The sequence below is a fragment of the Sinohyriopsis cumingii genome, chromosome 5 (genome assembly GCF_028554795.1).
Source record: "Sinohyriopsis cumingii isolate HCF-2022 chromosome 5, ASM2855479v2, whole genome shotgun sequence".
Taxonomy (NCBI): Eukaryota; Metazoa; Mollusca; class Bivalvia; order Unionida; family Unionidae; genus Sinohyriopsis; species Sinohyriopsis cumingii.
This window is the reverse complement of record NC_142965.1, coordinates 138036181-138058067: the sequence shown is the minus strand read 5'-3', so window position 1 is coordinate 138058067 and position 21887 is coordinate 138036181. Positions and strand designations below refer to the sequence as shown.

The 21887-nt window shown below is 35.7% G+C and overlaps 1 protein-coding gene across 5 annotated transcripts in view; it reads right to left on the bottom strand.

Annotated features, from left to right (window-relative positions):
• LOC149800341 (uncharacterized) overlaps window positions 1-21541 on the bottom strand; it is a 30256-nt gene extending 8715 nt beyond the window's left edge. For 3 of the 5 annotated variants that reach the window (XM_089959943.1, XM_089959946.1, XM_089959945.1), the window contains exons 1-6: window positions 21396-21541; window positions 20689-20807; window positions 20016-20059; window positions 11260-11366; window positions 8095-8215; window positions 1446-1647 (exon numbers count right to left, since the gene is read on the bottom strand). In XM_089959943.1, coding sequence (XP_089816069.1) covers window positions 1446-1647; window positions 8095-8215; window positions 11260-11366; window positions 20016-20059; window positions 20689-20796 — 582 coding nt within the window. In that variant the 5' untranslated portion in view covers window positions 20797-20807; window positions 21396-21541. The remainder of the gene's footprint in view (window positions 1-1445; window positions 1648-8094; window positions 8216-11259; window positions 11367-20015; window positions 20060-20688; window positions 20808-21395) is intronic. The other 2 variants (XM_089959944.1, XM_089959947.1) reach the window with 2 other exon arrangements.
• Window positions 21542-21887: the final 346 nt, after the last annotated feature.

Genomic DNA, 21887 nt, shown 5'->3' with positions numbered 1-21887 from the left:
TATGTATCTATCTATCTATCTATATATTTATCCATACCCGTTACCGGTCTTTTTTTTTTTTGGACCGTTCCTTTTTAACCCAGGCATTTTCCGTATCGATCCTTTCTGACCGATTATCCTACAATATAACGAAGAGTAACGGAGTGGAGAGAGGTCATGGAACCAGACCCCCTTACAAAACTGAACAATCGGAATACCTTTCACAGTTTCCGTCTGTTCCATTATGTAGGGCGCTTAACAAGGTATAAATGTTACGCTATTTCTTTACATTCGTCTCGTGTTCCTGTGTCATGAAAAAGAAAAGCTGATTATTGTTTTTTTGTCCCAAAACTGATATTATCAAAAAGAATCAGATATTATACAACCAGAGATGATTCTGTCTTTAGTTTAAAGACTCTGAAGTGCAACTAGGGCTACTGCACAGTCTTGCTTACCAGGACAGTTGACATCTTCCTATGGTTAATATCTACTACGCTTTTTAAAGTTAATTTTGTCGGGCGCCGTTCAGGGTATGCATATATAAGTAAAACTTTGCCACGTTTTTGACTATGACGGCAATTAGTATGCGGTGGTTTTTGATTTGGGTACACTAAAGCAAAAATATGTGACACGTCTTGTGTTGGAATATATGTGTGTATATGTTTGTACATCCGATTGCTGGGACTCGTATCGTTGCTTATAATTTACCTATCAGTCATACATGTACCATTAAGAAAACTACAAGGAAGGACACTTCTCTCCCATCTTGTGAGACCTGCTTAAGAATCAACACTGATATTTCAAGCTACATTTTGATTTCACACTGGCCAACCAAAAATGATATACTGTAACAATTTATAACATGTTGGGTTGGCCGGTGAGAGGGCAGTATTGCATTCAGTATATTTTGCTTGCATATAAAGTGGGCATGATCATGGCCATGTTGAGCGGTAGCATGGGAAAATGTAGTCCTACATGTAAGACCTCGACGCTGATATTTATGTTTTGGGGTGTCTGGGTCTTACTGTCTAAATAACGGCGCTTTGTAGCGTGTTTTAATGTCGACTAACATCATAACGAAAGTAAACAATTTAGGAATATCTCACACAGCTGGCAACCAGTAACAACGCTTTTCTACAAAGTAAAGTCATAATGTTTTAGTTAGACTTTACGTACTCTGATGTCTTTTCTCAAATAAATTCAAATTGTGTGTGTGTGTGTGTGTGTGTGTGTGTGTGTCGCGCAAAGGTAAACTTAAGGAAGATTCCACCCTACTACGATAAATCTGTTGTCTGTAAAGCTATTAAACTTATTATCTGAATCTATAATTAGGTCTCTATCAAATATGCTTAAATATCGCTACTGTTCAGATCATTTAAAAAAGTGTAAAGCATCCCAAACAATTATTCTCTTACACAGAAGAGACTAGTTTCGAAATAAGTGATGAGCATTAAGTACTGTTTTACCCGTAATATACGTAGCAGTTCTTTAATGGCATCTTCTTCCTGTAATGCGTTTGTTCGGATCAGGCATTCAAAGGCATACATCCATTCGTTGTCATAGATTTCAGAAAATTGTTCTATTAGCTTTTCAGGTCTGTTCGCATCACTTAAATCCGCGAGGTTTGGATTGTTGTCTAAAAGTCTCACAGCTCCGATCGCACTCAACCTTCACGGAAAAAGGACATATTGGTAACTTCAAGCTATCAGAAGCTTTGGTACAGTAAACCATTTCTTGAAAATGTATTATTAAAATGTTATATTTAATAATTCAAGTTTCTTAAATGTAAAATCTTACTAGATCCCAAACTGAACCATTACTTTGTACACATCCTGTTCTCAAATCATTTTCCCGTTGACTTCAGGTCTAACACAAAGCCTACATAAATATTTTATCAAAAAGCAAAGACGACATGAAATGCACTGACAGACTTTCTTTTGAATTTAAAATGTTGGAAATAAAATATAAAGAAGAATATGTAGTTTAGACTTAATATATTTATATTCTGAGGAAACCTTTGTTTGACACGCGATAAAATAGTCTTCGTTGAACCCCATCACATTAAATCAGTACTAGACATTATTTGTACGCAGGACCACTAAATGTTTCCTATCATACTCAAGGAAAGGATAGCTTGATTTATACAAGACAAATAAATCGAGAAATAAAAAAGAAAATAATCATGCATTAGTTATATACAATTGACATGGGTATACGTGAGATAAATCTTTAAATATATATTCTTTTGAGTAGATATAGGGCAATATCTCACTGTTGAAATATATATTTATATCTAATCTGAGTAATTAGATTTGTTTACTTTCTATTTATAAGACAAAAAGCTTCGATTTGCATGGATGTTTCTGCATTCGGTGTCTAGGTGATTAACGGCTAAATTGTGTCATCGATACGAATGAAGTTCCGAAAATGTACAATAATTTTTCAACAGTGACATTTTATAAATTTAGAATGTTTATATAATGCGTCAGATTGTGTTTTGGCAAACTAATGAATGTTTTCATATGAAAATGAAACGAGTCTTTTTCTTTCGTTGCCACATTTATTGCGCGGATTGACACAACATGTTTGGAGTGGAACTACTATAGAAACAGAACATAACGGTTCAACAGAATTCATTGTGTAACATCATTAAACAACATATTTTAATTACTGTGAATTTAATTTTAAGGATTTTGGCTGTTATATTACGTTTCGTGGGGGTTATAATGTCTGCATTCAGACGTGAATTTTGACCGCTCCGGTGGCCTAGTTGGTAGAGAGTCCGCCGCGGTTTCGAACCCCGGTCGAGTCATATCAAAGGCTTATTAAAACATTGTACTAAGAGCTGCCTCGCTAGTCTCTCAGCATCAAGAGGTTAGCGTTAGGACTGGTCTGCCTGGTGTCAGGATAAGCTGCCACACCGCATATATCGTAGTGATATGACTGGAAAATTGTTAAAGCTACGTTAACAATCCATACCACGGACACACACACACACACACACACACACACACACACACATACACACGTGAAGTTTTTCTGTGTTGAATAGCATGTCATTTCGCTAGAGGATGATGTTACACACATTTCGATTGTAATTCAATTTCGGTTTGTAGTCAACATTAAGCAATGTCTGATTTTGCCATCGTTTTCGGACACGATTATGACTGTGATGACAGATAAAACTACTACTGAAACAATGGTATTACCATATGCAATACAACTTTCTTAAAAATGTAATATGTTTGCACTTCACTGTAACATGTATACGATACTTCATGGGCGACAAAAATATTGAATATCTAAAGAGATCAAGTAAGTTCAGTCAGTGACAATCTGCATGATTCATATGGAAAAAAATACTAATTAGAAAAACAATTAGTACTTGAAGTCCGCTTTTTATGTTCGTGGTTCATTTTAGGTATTGTGGATGGCGTGATCTTATTCATTACATAAATATATAACAATAGTCTAAAATATCTTTACACTTTTTAAGATACATTCATCTTGATAGGGAGAGAAAGAGAACGGATGGAAAGAGGGAAAGGTAAAGGAAAAAAATGAAATAGTCTGAGATATGAAAATACAGGTCTGAATAATACAAATAATGGCAGATATACTTCTTTAATGGAAAGAGAAATGATTTCTAAAATTGATATCACCACTTTGGTGATGTACTTTTTCTCCAACTGATTTATTTCAGTATCTCATTATGAAATGTATAATAATATTTTATAAGTATTGTCAAATATAGCAAGCCAGAGCAAACGACTAAGAAGATTTCGTCCATCACACGTATTCCAAACTTTCAGAATTTGTAAGTCAATCTTGTTACTAAGAAAACACATTGAAACATACATTATATAATTGTTTAGTATTTCGGTTTCATCTTGGCCCAACCCGTAGGAAAATGCCATATATAGAGGATGTTGAATAAATCTCTCATCTGACATACTACACAGGAGCACACCAAGGCAAACGTCGAAGTTATTTATATGTGTGCAAAGTATTTCTATATTCGTAGCACATTGCTTTGACAGAAGTAACAATTCAAAAATAACTGCAATGCTTGCAACTGTCTCTGGTATTATTTGGGAGCTTTAACAGAACGACTGCAAGCTATGCAATTAGCAGCAACTCTTTGGTTGCATTTGTAACTTGAAGATTGTATCGAGAAATGAACATTTTTAAACTTTTGTACGACATGTCAGTGTTGCACAAGTTTGTATAGCGATCGCTTACATCCTCATGTTTTACAGTTCATATTCATTGTAGTTTTCCTGGAAGTATTTTGTCTCTAACAAGCATTAACATAAATTCATGAATATTATATTAGTACAAAATGATACCAATCTGGGGATACAGCATTTTGTTTTATAACATATTGCTCAATCGTTGCATGATAAAGACATTGCAAACGTCTACAAGATAAAACAAAATAGTTACAATAATATATATATTTTAGGGCATACTTAACTCATGTTTGATAACTGTGCGTGTATCAGATTAATACAACTAGTTACATTAACTTGAACCGTACTTATTTGTAACTTAATGCTACTATCAGAAAAGGACTGTGAAAATCCATATTTTAATATGCAACACTTGTTAGATAAATGGAGCTAAAATATACCACATCTTACTTTTATCTCCATTGAATTGAAAAAGGAACAAACATGAGCCAAGCAACAAAAACGCAATGCGAACGTAATCAATCAAGCCTATGCTTCACAGGACAAACTTCAAACTAACCTATCTTACAATACTCTTGGAATTACGTAAATATCTGTATGTTCTACAATACTTTATATGCTTCTTCTGCTTGACCTGCCATTAATAATGTCATCTACCACGTAAACAAACACGAGTCAACACACCCAAAAAACATTGATATTATAATACTAAGCAATGTATAATATCAATGCAATAATCAAAACGCTACATATTCATATCATACCTATATGTTAACTGTAGACTATGATGAATATAAATGCATTGCTAAACCTTAGCTAGATTCATGATTGCAAAATGGAGACTATTATGGACACACACACACACTAATAAACAAACACACACACACACTAATAAACAAACACACACACCCCCATATATATATATATATATATATATATATATATATATATATATATATATATATATACATATGTTGTTATGTGTATCTTATCTCTACTGTGTGTTTAACTTTTGTCCATGATTATAGATTGAAATGATTATTTTGTAAACAACTTATTGCATGGCTAACGTTCGACCATAGTCATAGATTATGCTTTATAAGGAACAACATGTTCACTTGGATCTGAGTTCAGCACTTTGGTTTTTCCCTTGGAAATAGCAAGGTTCGCCTGATCTATGTCAGATAGATCGCTAAAAGTTAAGTAAACAAACCTTACCTTGATTACGAATGTGATGGAAATTTCCATTGCATGTTGTTGTGTCATAAGCCAGGTGACAGTATGTATATAGGTTAGGAGTAAACACGGTTATTTCATGCAGACTCTAAAGTCATTATTAGTTGTGTTCACATATGAATTACAAGTACTCATTGACATTGCGGACTAAGTCACCATTCTGCAGTATATTAATGTGCTACGTCTAGATCGTTAGTACATCGGCTCATTTAAGGCCACTGGCACATCAACACATTTATTACTGAAATTCAGTTTGAACTTTCCAATCTTTTGAACATGTGATATAACCCTTTGGATAATCTTTGATATAATTCACAATGCTGTTAGCTCTTTTTAAATTTTCACTTTGTATTCTAAGGAAAAGTTTATTTGTTTAATGTTTCTAAATTGGGTGATTTGGCTTTTGCTTTTTCTGTATATATATATTTAAAGAGAGAGAGAGAAGGGAGGAGAGAGAGAAATATAGTCATTCATTTGATTCATATTTGGATGATGTAGATTATAGATGTATGGATTCAAAACAGGCAATATTGCATGACTTTTATTTGAAAGTGCAAAGCGTGATGACAATACATTTACTTTTGCACGTGTACGCAAATAGAATCCGTAGATTATCATGTCCAAAAGTGTTACTATGCGCATGTGTTAGCAGAAACCAGACATTCTTTGGCAATAAGATTAATACGTGCGGATTCCATTACTATATATATATATATATATATATATATATATATATATATATATATATATATATATATATATATATATATATATATATATATAATGAATTTGCGTTGTGTTTTAGTTTTTTATTACCGCTCCGGTGGCCTAGTGGTTAGAGCGTCCGCCTCGGATGCGGGAGGAAATGGGTTCGATCCCCGGCCGAGTCATACCAAAGACGTACAGATATGGTACTAACCGCTGCCTCGCTTGGCGCTCAGCATCAAGAGGTTAGTGTTAGGACTGGTCAGCCTGGTGTCAGGATAATGTGACTGGGTGGGACATCATCATACATGTCTGCTGCATGATGCCCCAGTGCTAGACATCACTATAAACTACCACACTGCAGACATCGTAGTGATATGACTGAACAATTGTTAAAGCTACGTTAAAAATCCAAATCACACATGAAACACAGTTATTTATTTAGTTTGTTTTATTTCATTATATGCTGCGGAACTTTTTTAGATTTGATCTTTTCCAAAACCAATTTCAAATTCCGCTTGACCTGATTCGATGATTCTTTTATTCTATAAACAACAACTGCATAGGAAAAAGTTTCCTCTGATTACGGGTTAACCATTAGGATTATTATCTTCACCTGAGTCAATGACATTGTGTCACGTTCTAATTATAAGTAAGGTATTATTTTGTAAACATTAGGAACCTTCTAGAACGGTATTTTCCATTAAGTATTAGTTTCTTGTTTAGCGAGTGCTATAGGTGACCTGAGGTCAAATAGAGGACTATATAATCTTGTTGATCAGGAAATTATTCATTTGTGTTTAAAGATCTAAGCAGATTTAATAGTAATATTGATGTCTTCAGTAGTTCATTTGGGAATTTTATTTCTTCGAATTATTTTTCACTGGAAACACAAAGTTCTCATCAAGAGTAACATTCTTGGAAATAGAGACTTGAATTTATAATGAAAATTCAAATAAGGATGTATTCTTGTATTGTATTATTGTGATCCAACAAAAGAATGTTGACACGTCACCACAACACGGGTGCCACCACAGGCATATCAACACTTCCAGCGCTGGATTTAATTTGGATTACCACTAAAGTTCCATCAGAACTTTAAACATTAGCACTCGTGCCTGGGCTAATTATTTGGGATTTAGTTTGGATTGCCACTAAAGTTCCATCAGAACTTTAAACATCAGCACTCGTGCCTGGGCTAATTATTTGGGATTTAATTTGGATTACCACTAAAGTTCCATCAGAACTTTAAACATCAGCACTCGTGTCTGGACTAATTATTTGGGATTTAATTTGGATTACCACTAAAGTTCCATCAGAACTTTAAATATCAGCACTCGTGTCTGGGCTAATTATTTGGGATTTAATTTGGATTACCACTAAAGTTCCATCAGAACTTTAAACATCAGCACTCGTGTCTGGGCTAATTATTTGGGATTTAATTTGCAATACCATACGTGACCTTTATAAATGTACTCCTTTGTATTCAAGGGAAATAAATTATTTGTTGCATTTTACAAACTTTGTTGCTTCTCTTACAATACTCATTTTAAGAACACAGATTCGTAATACCTGGAAATTCGCCATTACGTTAGTCGCAATCGTATTCAAGATCTATGGAAAATAAGGAAACTAGACGAAAAGTAACACTTACTCTCACAGTATGTAGCAGCTTTCTCTGGTATGATTTATAATACCAGCCAAGAGACAAATTACATATATTTTATATATTGTATTACCATATTACAAGGCAATTGTTTGATGGTGGCGTGTGCTCCATCTCAATAATTCATGAATGTTTGTGTGCATGTATGTGTTTGTGTGCGTTTGAGTGTGCGAGAGAAAGAGAGATAGAGAGAGGGAGAGAGAGAGATGGTGATAAGTGAAATAAATAATATAACACGAGACAAAGAGAGGGAATCGTAAATTAAATAGATTCACACGCTTGAACAATAGCGCTGTTTAGCTCCAGGCTGCATACCTTGTTAACAGTTGATCCTTCTCGTGTTTCAGCTGACGTATTTGGGCTTCCATGTCTACTATTCTTTCTGCACTATCCTTCTCATGCATTCTCATTTCTTCAACATTATGGTTTGCTGGAGCTATAATTTGGAAGTGTTAGAACGAGAGTATATTCCTTAAGGTGAATATCTTACACAATGCCTAACAGTCCCATATTCAGTTTTTTCAGATTACTTTTGTTTGAGGCTTATGGTTTTTTTACCTTTTATTTCCATAATAATAAACGCCCAATGGTTGTTTTCAGTATAGAAATTAAAGCAATATAAAAGAAGAAGTAAATAAGGAAAGTAACAGAATGTTAAATTGAAGCTTATAACATCGAGTAATGAAACCGTTTTCCAAAAACTAAACATCGATAGATCAAACTGTTGCTTTAAATACCAACGAATTATAGAATGAATGTACTTGCATACGTATTTATGTATCAATGTATGTAAGCAGAATCTGTAACGCTTTCACGAGCGTTGGATCTGCGACAAAAAAATAAAATTTTAGGAACGAGAACACACTCTGTAAAAATAATTAAAGTGTCAACATCTGCGATTTAGACATTTTTACCTTTTATAAAGTCAAAACTCATTCAATGCAGTTTCACTAACGTCATGGGACAGGTAAATTATGCTTAAATTATACTTTACGAGATGAAGAACGAGAATTGCTTTAGTTTCCATTGAATCTAGACATCATGAATAATCTATTCCTTGACAAGAGAATTGTCTGATATTACTGCTGCTACTAGAATTCATTCTCATCTAAGAGAAGAGAAATATATTATAATCTTTGCTCAAAGGAACCTGCAAAAATTATCACATAGCCCTATTCAACTCTTTGTGTGTATTGTTTATTTAATGCATACGAATTTATAAGTCAATTTTCCAAGTTTTAACCATAACGGCACACACTTTAATAGATTTGATGACATTTTTTCGATACTATAAGCAAATGTTGTACTTTGAAAGGTAGCCACACAGAGCCAATTTTTAGTATAAGTTAAAAAAAAAAAAGAAAAAAATTTAAACAATATTTTACGCCTCATGCGCCATTTTTAAATTACAACTTGTAATCACAGCGCATGAGACATCGGAACACTATAAATATATTTTCTATTTGGAACTAAATTTGTCTAACCATTGTGCTGCATAATGCCTATATTAATAAAGAGTTTTAGGAATAAACAACATTTATTTAATGAACAGAGCAACAGTGAAGTGACAGATTGGAATAGACGTTTCACCGCTTTATCACATACAGAGTTAGCCCTGTTTTCTACCTTGAATCGTAGAAGCTTATATACCCTTTACCGATGAGTTTTCCAGCAACAGTCGTCTTAATATGAACCGACGTAAATTAACGGTATGCCTTTGGAGATGAGAAGATCAGTTCCTTAAGAAATGAGGTTTGATGGCACGGTGAAATGAAGATACTGTTCTAGATTCTGGTTTATTTCTTTTATCATTAAATACAAGCGTTGTGGCAACCAAAATGATCGAATCATACCATGTAATTCCAGCATAATACTTGAATCGGGTTTTAGAGAACCAAGTATATTCAGATACATTTACCTTTTCTGTGTCATTACAGTATCTTATCATATATACACCTAGCTTGAAGAGGTTGATTGTAAACCCCAAATCCATTGTCTGTATATTTAATTCTGTTTTATTTATTTTACATTGTACTTTCTACCTAAATGATATTCAGTCTTACATGCAAGTGATGAAAAGCTATTTCCCATCTCTTGCATTATCATCACTAATAAGACGTTATCTCACTTAGCTGCATTAGCAATGAGAAGTTATTTCTCATTCAGTTTCATTAGGATGCTTATTGCAACATAGTGAGATTAAAATTAAGAAATACCAAAAACAACTCGCCATTCAGTATGAAGTTAGAAATGAATACAGCCAAACTATAGTTTAGTTTCGCACACAAGTACATTGTACTTAGCAGTCAATATAAAACGTTTATTTTAGCCTTACATAATCAAATAATGTTATTAAAATCAAACCAGCAAACGACCCTGGAAATAAGAATACAATGGCTCGCGTTTAAGGTTACAATAAAAGAAACTCTAATAGTGATATATATTGCAGAAGTAAACAGTAATAAGCAATTTTTATAAAGCAGAAAATAGCCTTTTAGCAATGAAGGAGAAATCTTGTACACTAGCTAATAGTTCAAGAAACGGAATGAGCTGCGGTAGAAGATTGCTGTGCATCTAATGTAAAATGCTATCGGGCTTTTGATGACGCTTAATTATATCCTCTTTCCTCTGTAAAACAGAGATTTCATCAACATCATTAGAACAACGTAATATGCAAGAACCGTTAAATGTTTTAATGTAGTCCAAAATGGGAATTTAAGAGGAACAGAAAAATAACAGATCGAGTGGATTACAGTGGATAACGCATTGAAATGATTGATATGTATTACGTGGATTATGAAGTACCGATGACTAAAGTACCCCGTAGTTCATATTCGAATTATTTATATATGTCAATTGGTATACCATATGCACGAAAAGATGACATGCGTTCAACTTGGAATTTTCCGTTGTTGATTCAATTAAACGGTATATTTAAATAGTAGTACTGTTTTCGGGTATATCGTTCAAATCTTCCCCATTTCTAAGCCCCTAACACGAAATAAATGGAGATTTCTTATAAAATGTAATAAAAGATACTCCGGGCTATATATGATAATATATTACCGAAGTTTGATATAATTTATTTTTTCATTATTATTTAGGTTGATACAGCTGTTTTCTGTATAAGTAATGTCCATTGTGCCTGTGTCATATATAATTTGATTTCCGCAATTTATTTATTGCATTGCACTATTACGTGGGTGAGGTGTTATTTTTATTGAGAATGTTTCGCTTTTCTGTCATTTAGTCACATTCGTTTACTTGCAATATTTAAATTTTGAGAAGAAAATAATAACTTGCATCAATGAATAAATTTGTGCAGTGTCTGAAGCCAAAATATTAATGATCAACCACTCGTTGTGAATTAAACGAAATTGTTTCCCGATAGTAAAACACACAATGAATAACACGTGTCGATTAGTTTGAATATAAACATATGACTATTTTAATTATGTTAAAGCACTTTATGCTTTATACCGTTATTTGAGATTCCTTCGCGCTGCCCAGCAATCCCGGTTTGCCGCCTTTCTTCTTTTAATCCAGTTTTGTTCTTCTGACCAAAGCAAGGGAATGAAAGAGTGCTGCTTAAAGAAAGATGACTGAATAATACGATGAAGCCAAGTATATAACCAGCTTAATGGACCTTTCCGACATTTGTTCTAAGCCTCGCACACGCTCATTTAGAGAAGAAAATGTTCTAATGCAAAACATTTCTCAATTCTATAAACTTCTCTCGTCAGCGCAAGGTAGGATAATTCATTTTTTTATAAACACAGAACCATATTTTTTCTTTAGTTACTTCTGTTAAAATATATAAGTTCTCCTTGCACGAAACGTTTAAACATGTAGTCCCACAATTTACCACATTCAATAAAATATACCCCTCAGACCTCATTTTATAGAATTCCAACTCACGTTACGTGGTGAGATAAGAAGCTGCTAAGTAAAGTTGGTTGCCGTATCGGAAAGGTCCATTACCATGAATGAAATCGAGTAAGCGTCAAACCTTCAAACGTATTAAATATTAGCAAAGATACTCGACACACCACAATATAGATTCGGCAACCATAATGTCAAAGATTGTCGATGATTTCTTAAAGTATTAATTTAGGTTCGTGAAGCAATGGTTGCAAACAAGGAACCAATTTTGTGTTCTGGCATAATGTTTCTTCAATAATACTTACCCGATCAAAATACTTTAAGAGGACTTCTACTATCAACTTTCTTGTCCAGCCAACCCAGGCTAAAGCATTTAGCTAAAACGCTAAACGTTAACTGCCCACCTAGATGGTACTTAAATCCCCCGCCCTTTATATAGAGATTGGTACGAAATCCAGTTCAGTTACTAAAGGAGCGGAAGGCACGCTCGCTATCAGGATGTAAATGCGAGGAAGCTGGGTAGTTGTATGTTTATGTACGAATATGTATTATTGAATAAACATATTTTACTATAATCTAAAATATGGTTTCTTATTTCAAATACGTTACCCGATTATAATACTTAGAAGAAAACGTAAGATGGGGAGTGAGATACATTCCTTTACGCAAGAGAGACCATCTCCGGTCACCTAAGGTATGTGAGGCAGTTTCTAGAAATCCCTTCTGGAGAATAAACTCCATATGACGGAAGAAGCATTGAAAGGGACAAATTATCCCCTCCAGAAAATTCAACGTAAGTGATGACGCTGCGTACTTATAAAGCTATCAAAAGAGCATGGAAGGTCCCATCATAGTGAGTTGAGTTTCATAGGATGAACGATCTCTGAAACAAAAGCTGGAGAACGAGACTCGGGTCTCCATCACATGGCGTGGATAATATAAGTTAAAGAGCAGTATCGCTCAACCATACTAGTTGTGGCGACTGTCCTAACTTAGTGAGACAAGATAAGAAGCAAGTTAATTTGATCTGGCGTTACTTTCTAATATGCCAAATGAATAACACATTTATCCAGGACAAAAGTGTCTGTGCTGATACATCGTCTTTTCTCTCTGTGAGGGTTAAGAAAAGGCGCCATCTCCCTTTACGCAACGGCTTGGTCCTTATTAGACACTACTTCAGAGCACACATTAGATCCTGTAGACAAAACTGACATGAAGTGTCCAGAGTAGACAGTAATTTCATTAAAAAAAACTCCGATTCCCCATGAACCAGAGTTTGTTTTTGACGATGAAATCAGAGGTTGTTGTGAGTAATACTGATGTATCACATCGGAACTGCATATAGTTTGGGTGTTATTATAAAACATAGATTTGGCTGATTCTGCCTGCCGTTAGCTAATGTAGTGAGAAAAAAAAACAGGTCCTAAATGACAGGTTAACCAGTGAGACTCTTGAGAGCGGTTGATATGATGTTTTGTTCACCCAGGTAACTATCCATGGTAGATTCCGCTTTGTGCGAAGACCCAGCGTCTTGGTACATGTGTAGTCATAATTGGACAGTAGATCGGATGGGTCTTAAGAACCGTTTGTTCATGAGGACTCCGTAACTTGATCCAGACGTGCAGATTCAGTAACTCTGGATTGGAATGAAACATCCGCTATTACATTTAGTTGGCCTGAAATATGACGAACTTGGACGTGGACTGATCCTTGATGAGGTCACTTTAGAAAATCCGAAAAGGAAGGCAGAGATATGGGGGACTTGGTTCCACCTTGCCTTTTGAGATAAGTCACCACAGTGGAGTTGTCGGGCGGATTGAGAACATTTTCTCATATGAATCTTCCTGCCACCAATGAAAAGCCTTAGAAATAGGTTTAACCTGGTGAATGCTAGTATGTAAATGACCATAATGAGGGACCATATTACTCTTGCTTCCTTGAATGATTGACGGACATACCCCCTCAGTCCTTGGGCGAGATGGTACATATTTGTGCAAATTGTGAGAATTGGTCCCTTATGCAGGTTCTAGGCTTCCATTGGATAACATAATCATTTGTAATTAGCGCATAAATAGGCAACCTAGAACTAAGAGGTCCGCTGCCTCATTGAGAAACCTATAAGACTAAGGAATGTTCGGGCAGTTACAAAGTCTCATAGAAGCAAGGATGCCACTGATTTAGTTATTTTTAATGCTCGTCCCTCAGGGAGACGTAATCTGTGTAATTAAGTATAAAACTCACAGATGAAGAAACTTTTGAGATTTTACAAGGTCATTTGTGTTCTTGTTGAAAATGAAACCAAAGTTAAAAAGGAAGAAAAGAAGGGATATCATGTCCTGCTCCAAATATAAAACATCGGATGTTTCTGAAGAATGTAGTTCAGGTAGTTGATGAACTGATCCAGAAATGGGTTATTGTCCCAGTCCATCAATTGAGTGAAACGCCAAGAACTGATGAGCGTCCTACATTGGTCAACGACGTTTCTGTAGGGAAAAAGCAGGAACTTCCTGGAAGCCGTGTGAATGGGGACGTGAAGGTACGCATCATGAAAGTCCACACTGATTGCTGGACGTGAGGCAGAACCCGTCGTGCTGATTCCATTGTGAACCAAGAATAAATTGATTCAGTGTGCTGAAGTCAAATTACAGGACTAGGAGGGACGCATTATTAACTGATGGGACCCTGGACAAAGAAGTAGGCGCGACGAATGTTATGTGAGTCCTTAGAAAACACTTGTAGGGTCTATAGGTCTTCTTGGCATATCGTGTCCAATTTCGTCAACATAGAATTGGAGTTTCTCCCTACCAAAATATGTGGCAACGGCGGCGTGAAGATTATGCCAATTTGTGAGATAAGGGGGATGTTTTGGAGGAAACTCTAGCATAAACGATTGCACTCTCTGCCTGCCTCTTGTCTACTTTTGTTCGGGAGGAATGTGGTTTTCAACGGTTGTACATTTGGTAGGACTGATTCCCAGTAGCTTGCGTCTTTGGGGTATCCACTAGATACTTCTGTTAATTGCCTTGAGAATCTCTCCTCTGTAGCTAGGACTGTGAGGAAGGTAAATTGGTCTCCTCGGTAACTTACTGGAGTACGTTCGTGAATCTGAATAGTAAAAGGAGATTAGATGATAATGGTTACGTGCGTAGGTTGGCCTAATGACGGTTTTAAGACACGTGGAAGTAGAGAACTCTGTATGTCGTTCCGCCAGTTGTGAATTCTTAGCTGCTGTTTCGGTATCAGGTAGAGTATGTAGGACATCTCTAGCTAAGACAGGGGTCATTTTGAAAGCAGACTCCTACGCATGTCCCGTGAGATTCGAGGTGCGAGAATATACTCTCTGTCCCTCCTGTTTAAATATTGCCATATACAGCAAATCCTGCAAATACCACAGCCACGACGTTACGCATCAACTAATTTGTGTCGTTAAATTACTTCAGATATATGTATCTGTCATCCCAAAGTTGTGAATCTCGATCAATTGCTTAGGTATTCAAATGAAGACTGGTGAGCGGGACTTATAGAATCACCGACTTAAGATTGAAGTAAAGCGTCTTTGCGAGAAAAAGAGTCCGTTAACGCTTAGTTCTATAACTGAAAATATAAGTAGCCCTAAATGTCAATAACGCTGCCAGGCTTTATAAGTAATTTGAAAGTATAAACTTCCTTTATGGTCGATAATTAACGGATACAAGAATTATACATCATGCAGGTTTTGTACAGGGAGTAGGGTGAGGAAAGAACTCAGGTTGCAGTAGGAGACAACGTTCCTCAAAATAAGCCTGTAAAGTTGAGTCTTCGCGCATCAAGTAATACATTTATTAATGGTATCTAGAAATGCGACCAACTTGACATATGGAGTGAGAACCTCTCTTGTAATGCCTACAAATTTGCTGGAGAAGAATTTCAAGGATTGAAGGTAACTAAAAGGTCAGAAAGCCCTGAGATACATACGTTGTCGTCCATGGTGTCGCTCTGTAAAGGCTCTCTTTGAGTGGCAAGGACATGTGAAGGTGAGGCGATATCTCTTGGATACCGAGACACTTAGCTGGGCATCATACGAATGGAGTGCCTAGAGGCAATATTCGGGTTAGACAGACAAAGCTAGTTCTTCTGCTGACTGATACTGTATGATCGATTGTGATCTTGGCTCATAACGATCAAACGTATATGACAGAGTCCGGTCGTGACGGAACAGTGTCATCTTAGTTGGCATAACGTTGTTCAGTTCTTGAGCTCTGGATTTGGTAAGGTTATTGATCCACGTAGGTTTTTCATAAGTCTGATACACAGGATGGTAACTGAAACTGTTCGTCTCCTCTCTCTCTCTCTCTCTCTCTCTCGAACCGTATCGTAAAAACTAGTGTCGTCTTCGACCCTCAATGTGCGCTTCTGCGCCTTCTAAATTAGTACTCCAGTACTACCACCCACTGACTTCCTCATATGCAAATCTGACATGTTTTGTAGATAGGCAACCAGATGAAGCCACACATGTTGTGTGGTTGCTAGACTGCTTGATTCCATGGGGTAAATCAAATCTGTAAGACACATTAAAGCACACAATACACGCAGGTGTAGTGATGCACGAGTCCTTCTTTATGAACCTAAGAGTGTACATGCAGAGCTACACACCATGACAATTACCTGTAAAAGGCGTCAAGTGGTCTCAGACAGTAGTAGTATTGATGCATCGCTATTAATACTTACGAAGCGGAGGCAACAATAGCAATCCTAATTACAGTGTCCTGTAGAAAAGGCCAATTGACTGCCTATACAAGTAAAATCACATATCGCTTATAGTAACTATGTTGTGTACAATATGACTAGACTATGCATATAAAATGTGCCAGTAAATGACAGCGGCGGAAACTACGCAGCAATACAAACTTGTCTTCTAAAGTGCACACTATGCATGCACATACAAATACACTGTAGCATCGTCATTGATACTTACGAAATCAACGTTATAATATATATCAATTGTAGGACAATGTAACTTGTAAAACAAAGCCATATGACGGCATATACAGGTACAACCAGTAGAGTGTCAGGTATACAACTCAAATATGGACTCTAAGACTAGATTAATATAAAGAAAATTTATCATAGCGGCAATTATACAGAAAAAAACATTATACGAGTTTTCTACATTATACAACAGACCTGCAACTTTGTAAATACTAGTATAGCAATGTGATTGGACGCAATCGCGACTCCTGCAGGTAGCTATTCGGTCAAGACGAATTGATAACACTAAAAAGCAAGAAACGTTTTACAACATGAAGAAAAAAATAAAATAAAGAATACTTCTCCGACTTACGTTAAGGTAGACACTTCCAAAATGTTTATATTTCGGTTCCGATGCTTATCCGTCAATAGAGAGCGTGCTACTCTGCTCGAGCGGAAGTAAAACAAGAAGTACTCGTGCTATTTAAAGCTAAACCATGTATCACGGTGAATATCACTCTGTGTAACTACATCCTAGGGAACCAATAACTTTTAACCTCTAAGCAAATAATTTTAGCCTGGAACGGCTGGATCTGTAATAGTTCTAGTTCTACTAAGGTATTCTGAAGAAGAAACATATATATATATATATATATATATATATATATATATATATATATATATATATATATATATATATATATATATATATATATATATATGGTTCGAGTCTAGGATTCGGCCAATGTGGGTATGTGAGAAAACTTGCAAGTAGCTTCTCGTGGGTCGGTGGTTCTTCCCGGGTTCTTCCTCCACCATTGATAGTGGCCGCCATATATAGCCTATCGTGTGCTAAAAAATGGCGTTAAACCCCACAACAACAACGACAACAACAATATATATATATATATATATATATATATATATATATATATATATATATATATATATATATATATATATATATATATATATATATAATGAAGACTTTGAATAGCTTCTAATGTCTAGAAGCTCTAAGCTATTTACAACATTAGACAACACCTATAACATAAAAACATATATAATGATATTATTACAAACAAAAACAGAATGAAATTAAAACAAAAAAAAAACATAAATAACATGCTGACAATATTTAAGGTAGGGAACATTATTAGGTCTTTAAGTTTGTTCTTGCACTCAACATAAGTGAGTTTCAAGAGCATTCTTGAATGAGATCACTGTCTTTGTGTCTAAGCTCAGTGGGCAATTCATTCCACGTTCAGTTGGGTGGCTAGATTTGTATATTTGGATGTCGTCAGCCTACAATTGGTGAGACACTGGATGATGATGTTCCATAACACTTGAGAGAGGCTGAGTGTATATAATGAAGATAACATGTCCACCAACAGACCCCTGCGGAACAACACAGCATAAATTAACTGGGCTGGAGTTTATTCCATATGCAGACACAAATTGTGTCCTATTGACCAAGTAGGACTTGAACCACAGTAAGGCTGTATCATGAATGCGATATACATGCTGGTTACGGTGAAGTAATATATAATGGTCTATTATTTCAAATGCTGCAGACAAATCAAGGAGGTTTAGGACTGCAAGCTTTCCGCTACCAAAGCAGAGAGAATGTCATTATCTACTTTTAGAAGAGTAGTTTCAGTACTGTGGCAAATGCGATATGCAGATTGTACATGGCTAAAAAAGAATTCAGATACAAGCTCTTACAGAACAACCTTTCCTGAGATTTTTTATACGAATGGGAGATACGAAACTGGGCGGTAATTCTTTAAATCGTTATGGTCGAGTGTTGGTTTCTTCAGCAGAGGCTTTACAGTGGCAGTTTTGAAAAAATGTTTTTAATTCCCTTGATGAGAGAGAGGTATGAATAACATGAGTTAGTGAAGGCAATACTTGATCTTAACACTCAAGCAACAATAATGCTGGAATTGGATCAAGTTCACATGGGTGCCGCTGAAATTATGTATCCTAACTGTATGGCGACGACGAGTCCATTGAACGTGTGTTGTCAAGCGTATCTCTAATGGTTTGTACTTTGTCAGAATAAATTTGCAAACAGGTCCGGGAGGTCGACTAGAGAGAAGGTAGTTGGAAGTAGTGTACCTTTGTTCTTTATATTATTAGTATTCCATTACATTACATTGCACAATGACAACTTGTAATAATTTATCGCTATCCAATGCTGCTTGCGAAAGTGTTGTTTTTAATTTATGTCTTTCAAGTTTATAGTATATGTATTAATTTCCATGTTTTCCCATTCTACCTCGAACTTTTAGAAACCATTTTGCCAGATGCAACCAGTTAGATTTAGTTTTCCGCTTTAACAGTGCTTAAATGCCTTATGTGAATTGAACTGGAACTAAATAATTGTATGTCAGTTTAATTATATGGAGAATTTACCACAATGAAACAAAGATTAATTAAAAGTAGGGTAATTTGTTTAAAAAAATAGCAGAAAACTAGATACATAATTGCTCAGCCATCATTTGACGTACAGAGCTCGCAATGGGACCTCTGTAATAGGCCTCACTTCTGGTAAGAGAAATCAGTCTGATAGCGTTGCATTTATAGTTTTTATCTATAACCATCCTTGTTTATTTACCCTCTAGATTTCTATCATTTTCTCTTAATCAGTTGGAATGTTTACTCTCGGTTGACACAACTATTTGATTTAGTTTCCGAATAATACAAGTTTTGCAAGATAAACTTCTGTATAATTAAGGAAATTCGATAGGTTTGGTATTTTAAGGCACATCAACAGAACTTGATTATTTAGTGCCAATTTAAGCGCCTTGCCCATGGACACACCACAGTAGCTGACCGCACCCTTTCTGTAATGAGTCCAGCATGTCAACTACTGAGCAACCGAATGCTACCCGATTAACGAAATATATATTGCCCAACCGTTGTAATTGGTGCCATATACATTGTGATATAAAAATATACCCTATATTCGTTTTATTGCTATAACAATTTTGTATAGGTTACGCATATATTCCATAAATTATATCTTAATTAAAGACCGCTCCGGTTGCCTAAGTGGTTGGAGCGTCCGCCTCGGATGCGGGAGGTCGGCGGTTAGAACTCCGGCCGAGTCATACCAAAGACCTGTCTCCAGGTGCTCAGAATGAGTAGTAAGATGTCAGTATTAGGAATGGTCAGCCTGGTGTCAGGATACTTTGAATGGGTGGGATGTCGTGTGTTGACGGCATGATGCACAAGTGCTAGATATCACTATAAACTGCCACACTGCAGACATTGTAGAGATATGACTGAAAAAGTGTTAGTACTGCGTAAAACATTCAAACACAGACACACATACACACACATCTTGATTCCATCGATAGCATGTTCAAGTTTAATGTTAAAGATATATAAAGTCACAATACCTCTTTGCTTGTGTGCTGTCTTGTGTTTCCGCCTGTTTTGAAACCTAGAATAGAAACATTTTAACTTGATTGGTATAAACGATAATTATTTTGCCACTGTTCAGTCTTCATCCGCCATTCAATCATCGAGTTTACGAGCTGTATTTTAAGTACTGACCATAATATGTGCCTAGCTGATGTTATGACATTATAGTGCACAGTCCTGAAATATAATGACTTGAATGTTATTTTATAATTCTTTTTTCACTGTAGAAGAACCCCACCCTTAAGTCATTTTTCACATCGAAAGATAGAGTCCTTGTAGGGAGATAATAAACATTTACGATAAACCCACCTATGTTGTTATTATAAACTCACTCGTTACTCTCTTTTGCGTCTAGATGGTTCTAAGGTACATCCTAGCTTATAAACTGGTTTTAAGTTTCTGCTGATTATGTTTGTGTCCATAATTTCGGAAACCGGGAACCATAAGGTCAATACTATATAGAACCATAAGCCAAAAGGAGGAGTAATGTGTAAACAATAACTTAAAACAAACAATATACAGTTTATTTAGTTTGACACACATTTCAATTAAAACACTGGTATCACAATGATCTATTCTGAGTTGTCTAATTGAATATCCTTGAAAAGTTTATATACTTGCTTAATTACTTATATCAGTATGACTTACCTGACGTGGTTTATTTTCCAGTGCATCGTCTTCGAGTTTTCCCTCGAAATCGCTGTGCGTTACTTTAGCGGATTTCCGTAGTCCTAATCGGCTGTTAACAGAGCCCATAGCTCACCGTGCTGAAATATTTCATACATTGTAATGAATAAAATCAAAGTCTACGCTTGTATACTGGGTGGATATGTTTGAGGTGTACGTTTGGGCCAATTATATGAAGTGTAGTGCAATTACCACAAGTAACATGTGAATCACTTCAGCATTATCCAGTCTACCAAGCGTTTTCTAGAACATGTATTAATCGATTGAAATATATGCAATACCTACCTTAAAAAAGTGTCGTTTTATTAATAATTATTCGCAAAAATACATTCCAGCTAAAGCACCGCCACTTACTCAAAGACACACAAACACGGAATTTATATGGTTGATTTACATTTTCACATGATTCTTCTTTCAGTGTCATTACCTTTAGTTGATTACCATATCTCTCTCTCTCTCTCTCTCTCTCTCTCTCTCTCTCTCTCTCTCTCGTACAGCTAGAATGACTGTTACCATGCAGTCAAGTCAAACGCACAAGATGACCAGTTCTTATGAATGGATGAATGTGGCTACCTGGGAATAAACACATTGAACAGATAACTTTCATTTGCTAACGTGGTTTACGGAGAGTTCAACATTATATATTTAAATCTAGTAACAACTCTTACCTTGTAATGATATAGTCCTTTCCCTCTCACTGTTATACACAAAATAAAAAACAGACTTTTAATATATGATACATTACATGTACATGACCCCTCTTTCAAATTAGAGCAATTCAGGACTTTACTTCCTGGTATAATTTGATAGTTAAAACTACGTGAAGTAACATTTCTATATAATATCGCCTTGCATTATGGCCCCAGGTAAACCAGTTAAATCTGTTCCCGATTGCCTTGTATAGGCGATGAATTCAGTGAGTCAACTACTTTTTGAAGGGGTGTTTAGGTCTGCTCTCGCCATCTTATTGTAACTGTTGTACGATTTAAACTATTTTCGTGCTAAGGCTGCAACCTGCTCTACCTATTGAGGTGTAATATTAGAACTAATCAATAACCAAAACAAAAGGCATAACAATGTCTGTAAAGGTATTGTAAAATCGCTGTAAAGAAAGTATGACACGTAGACTTTGACGATAAGGGTCTCTCGAAACAATGCAA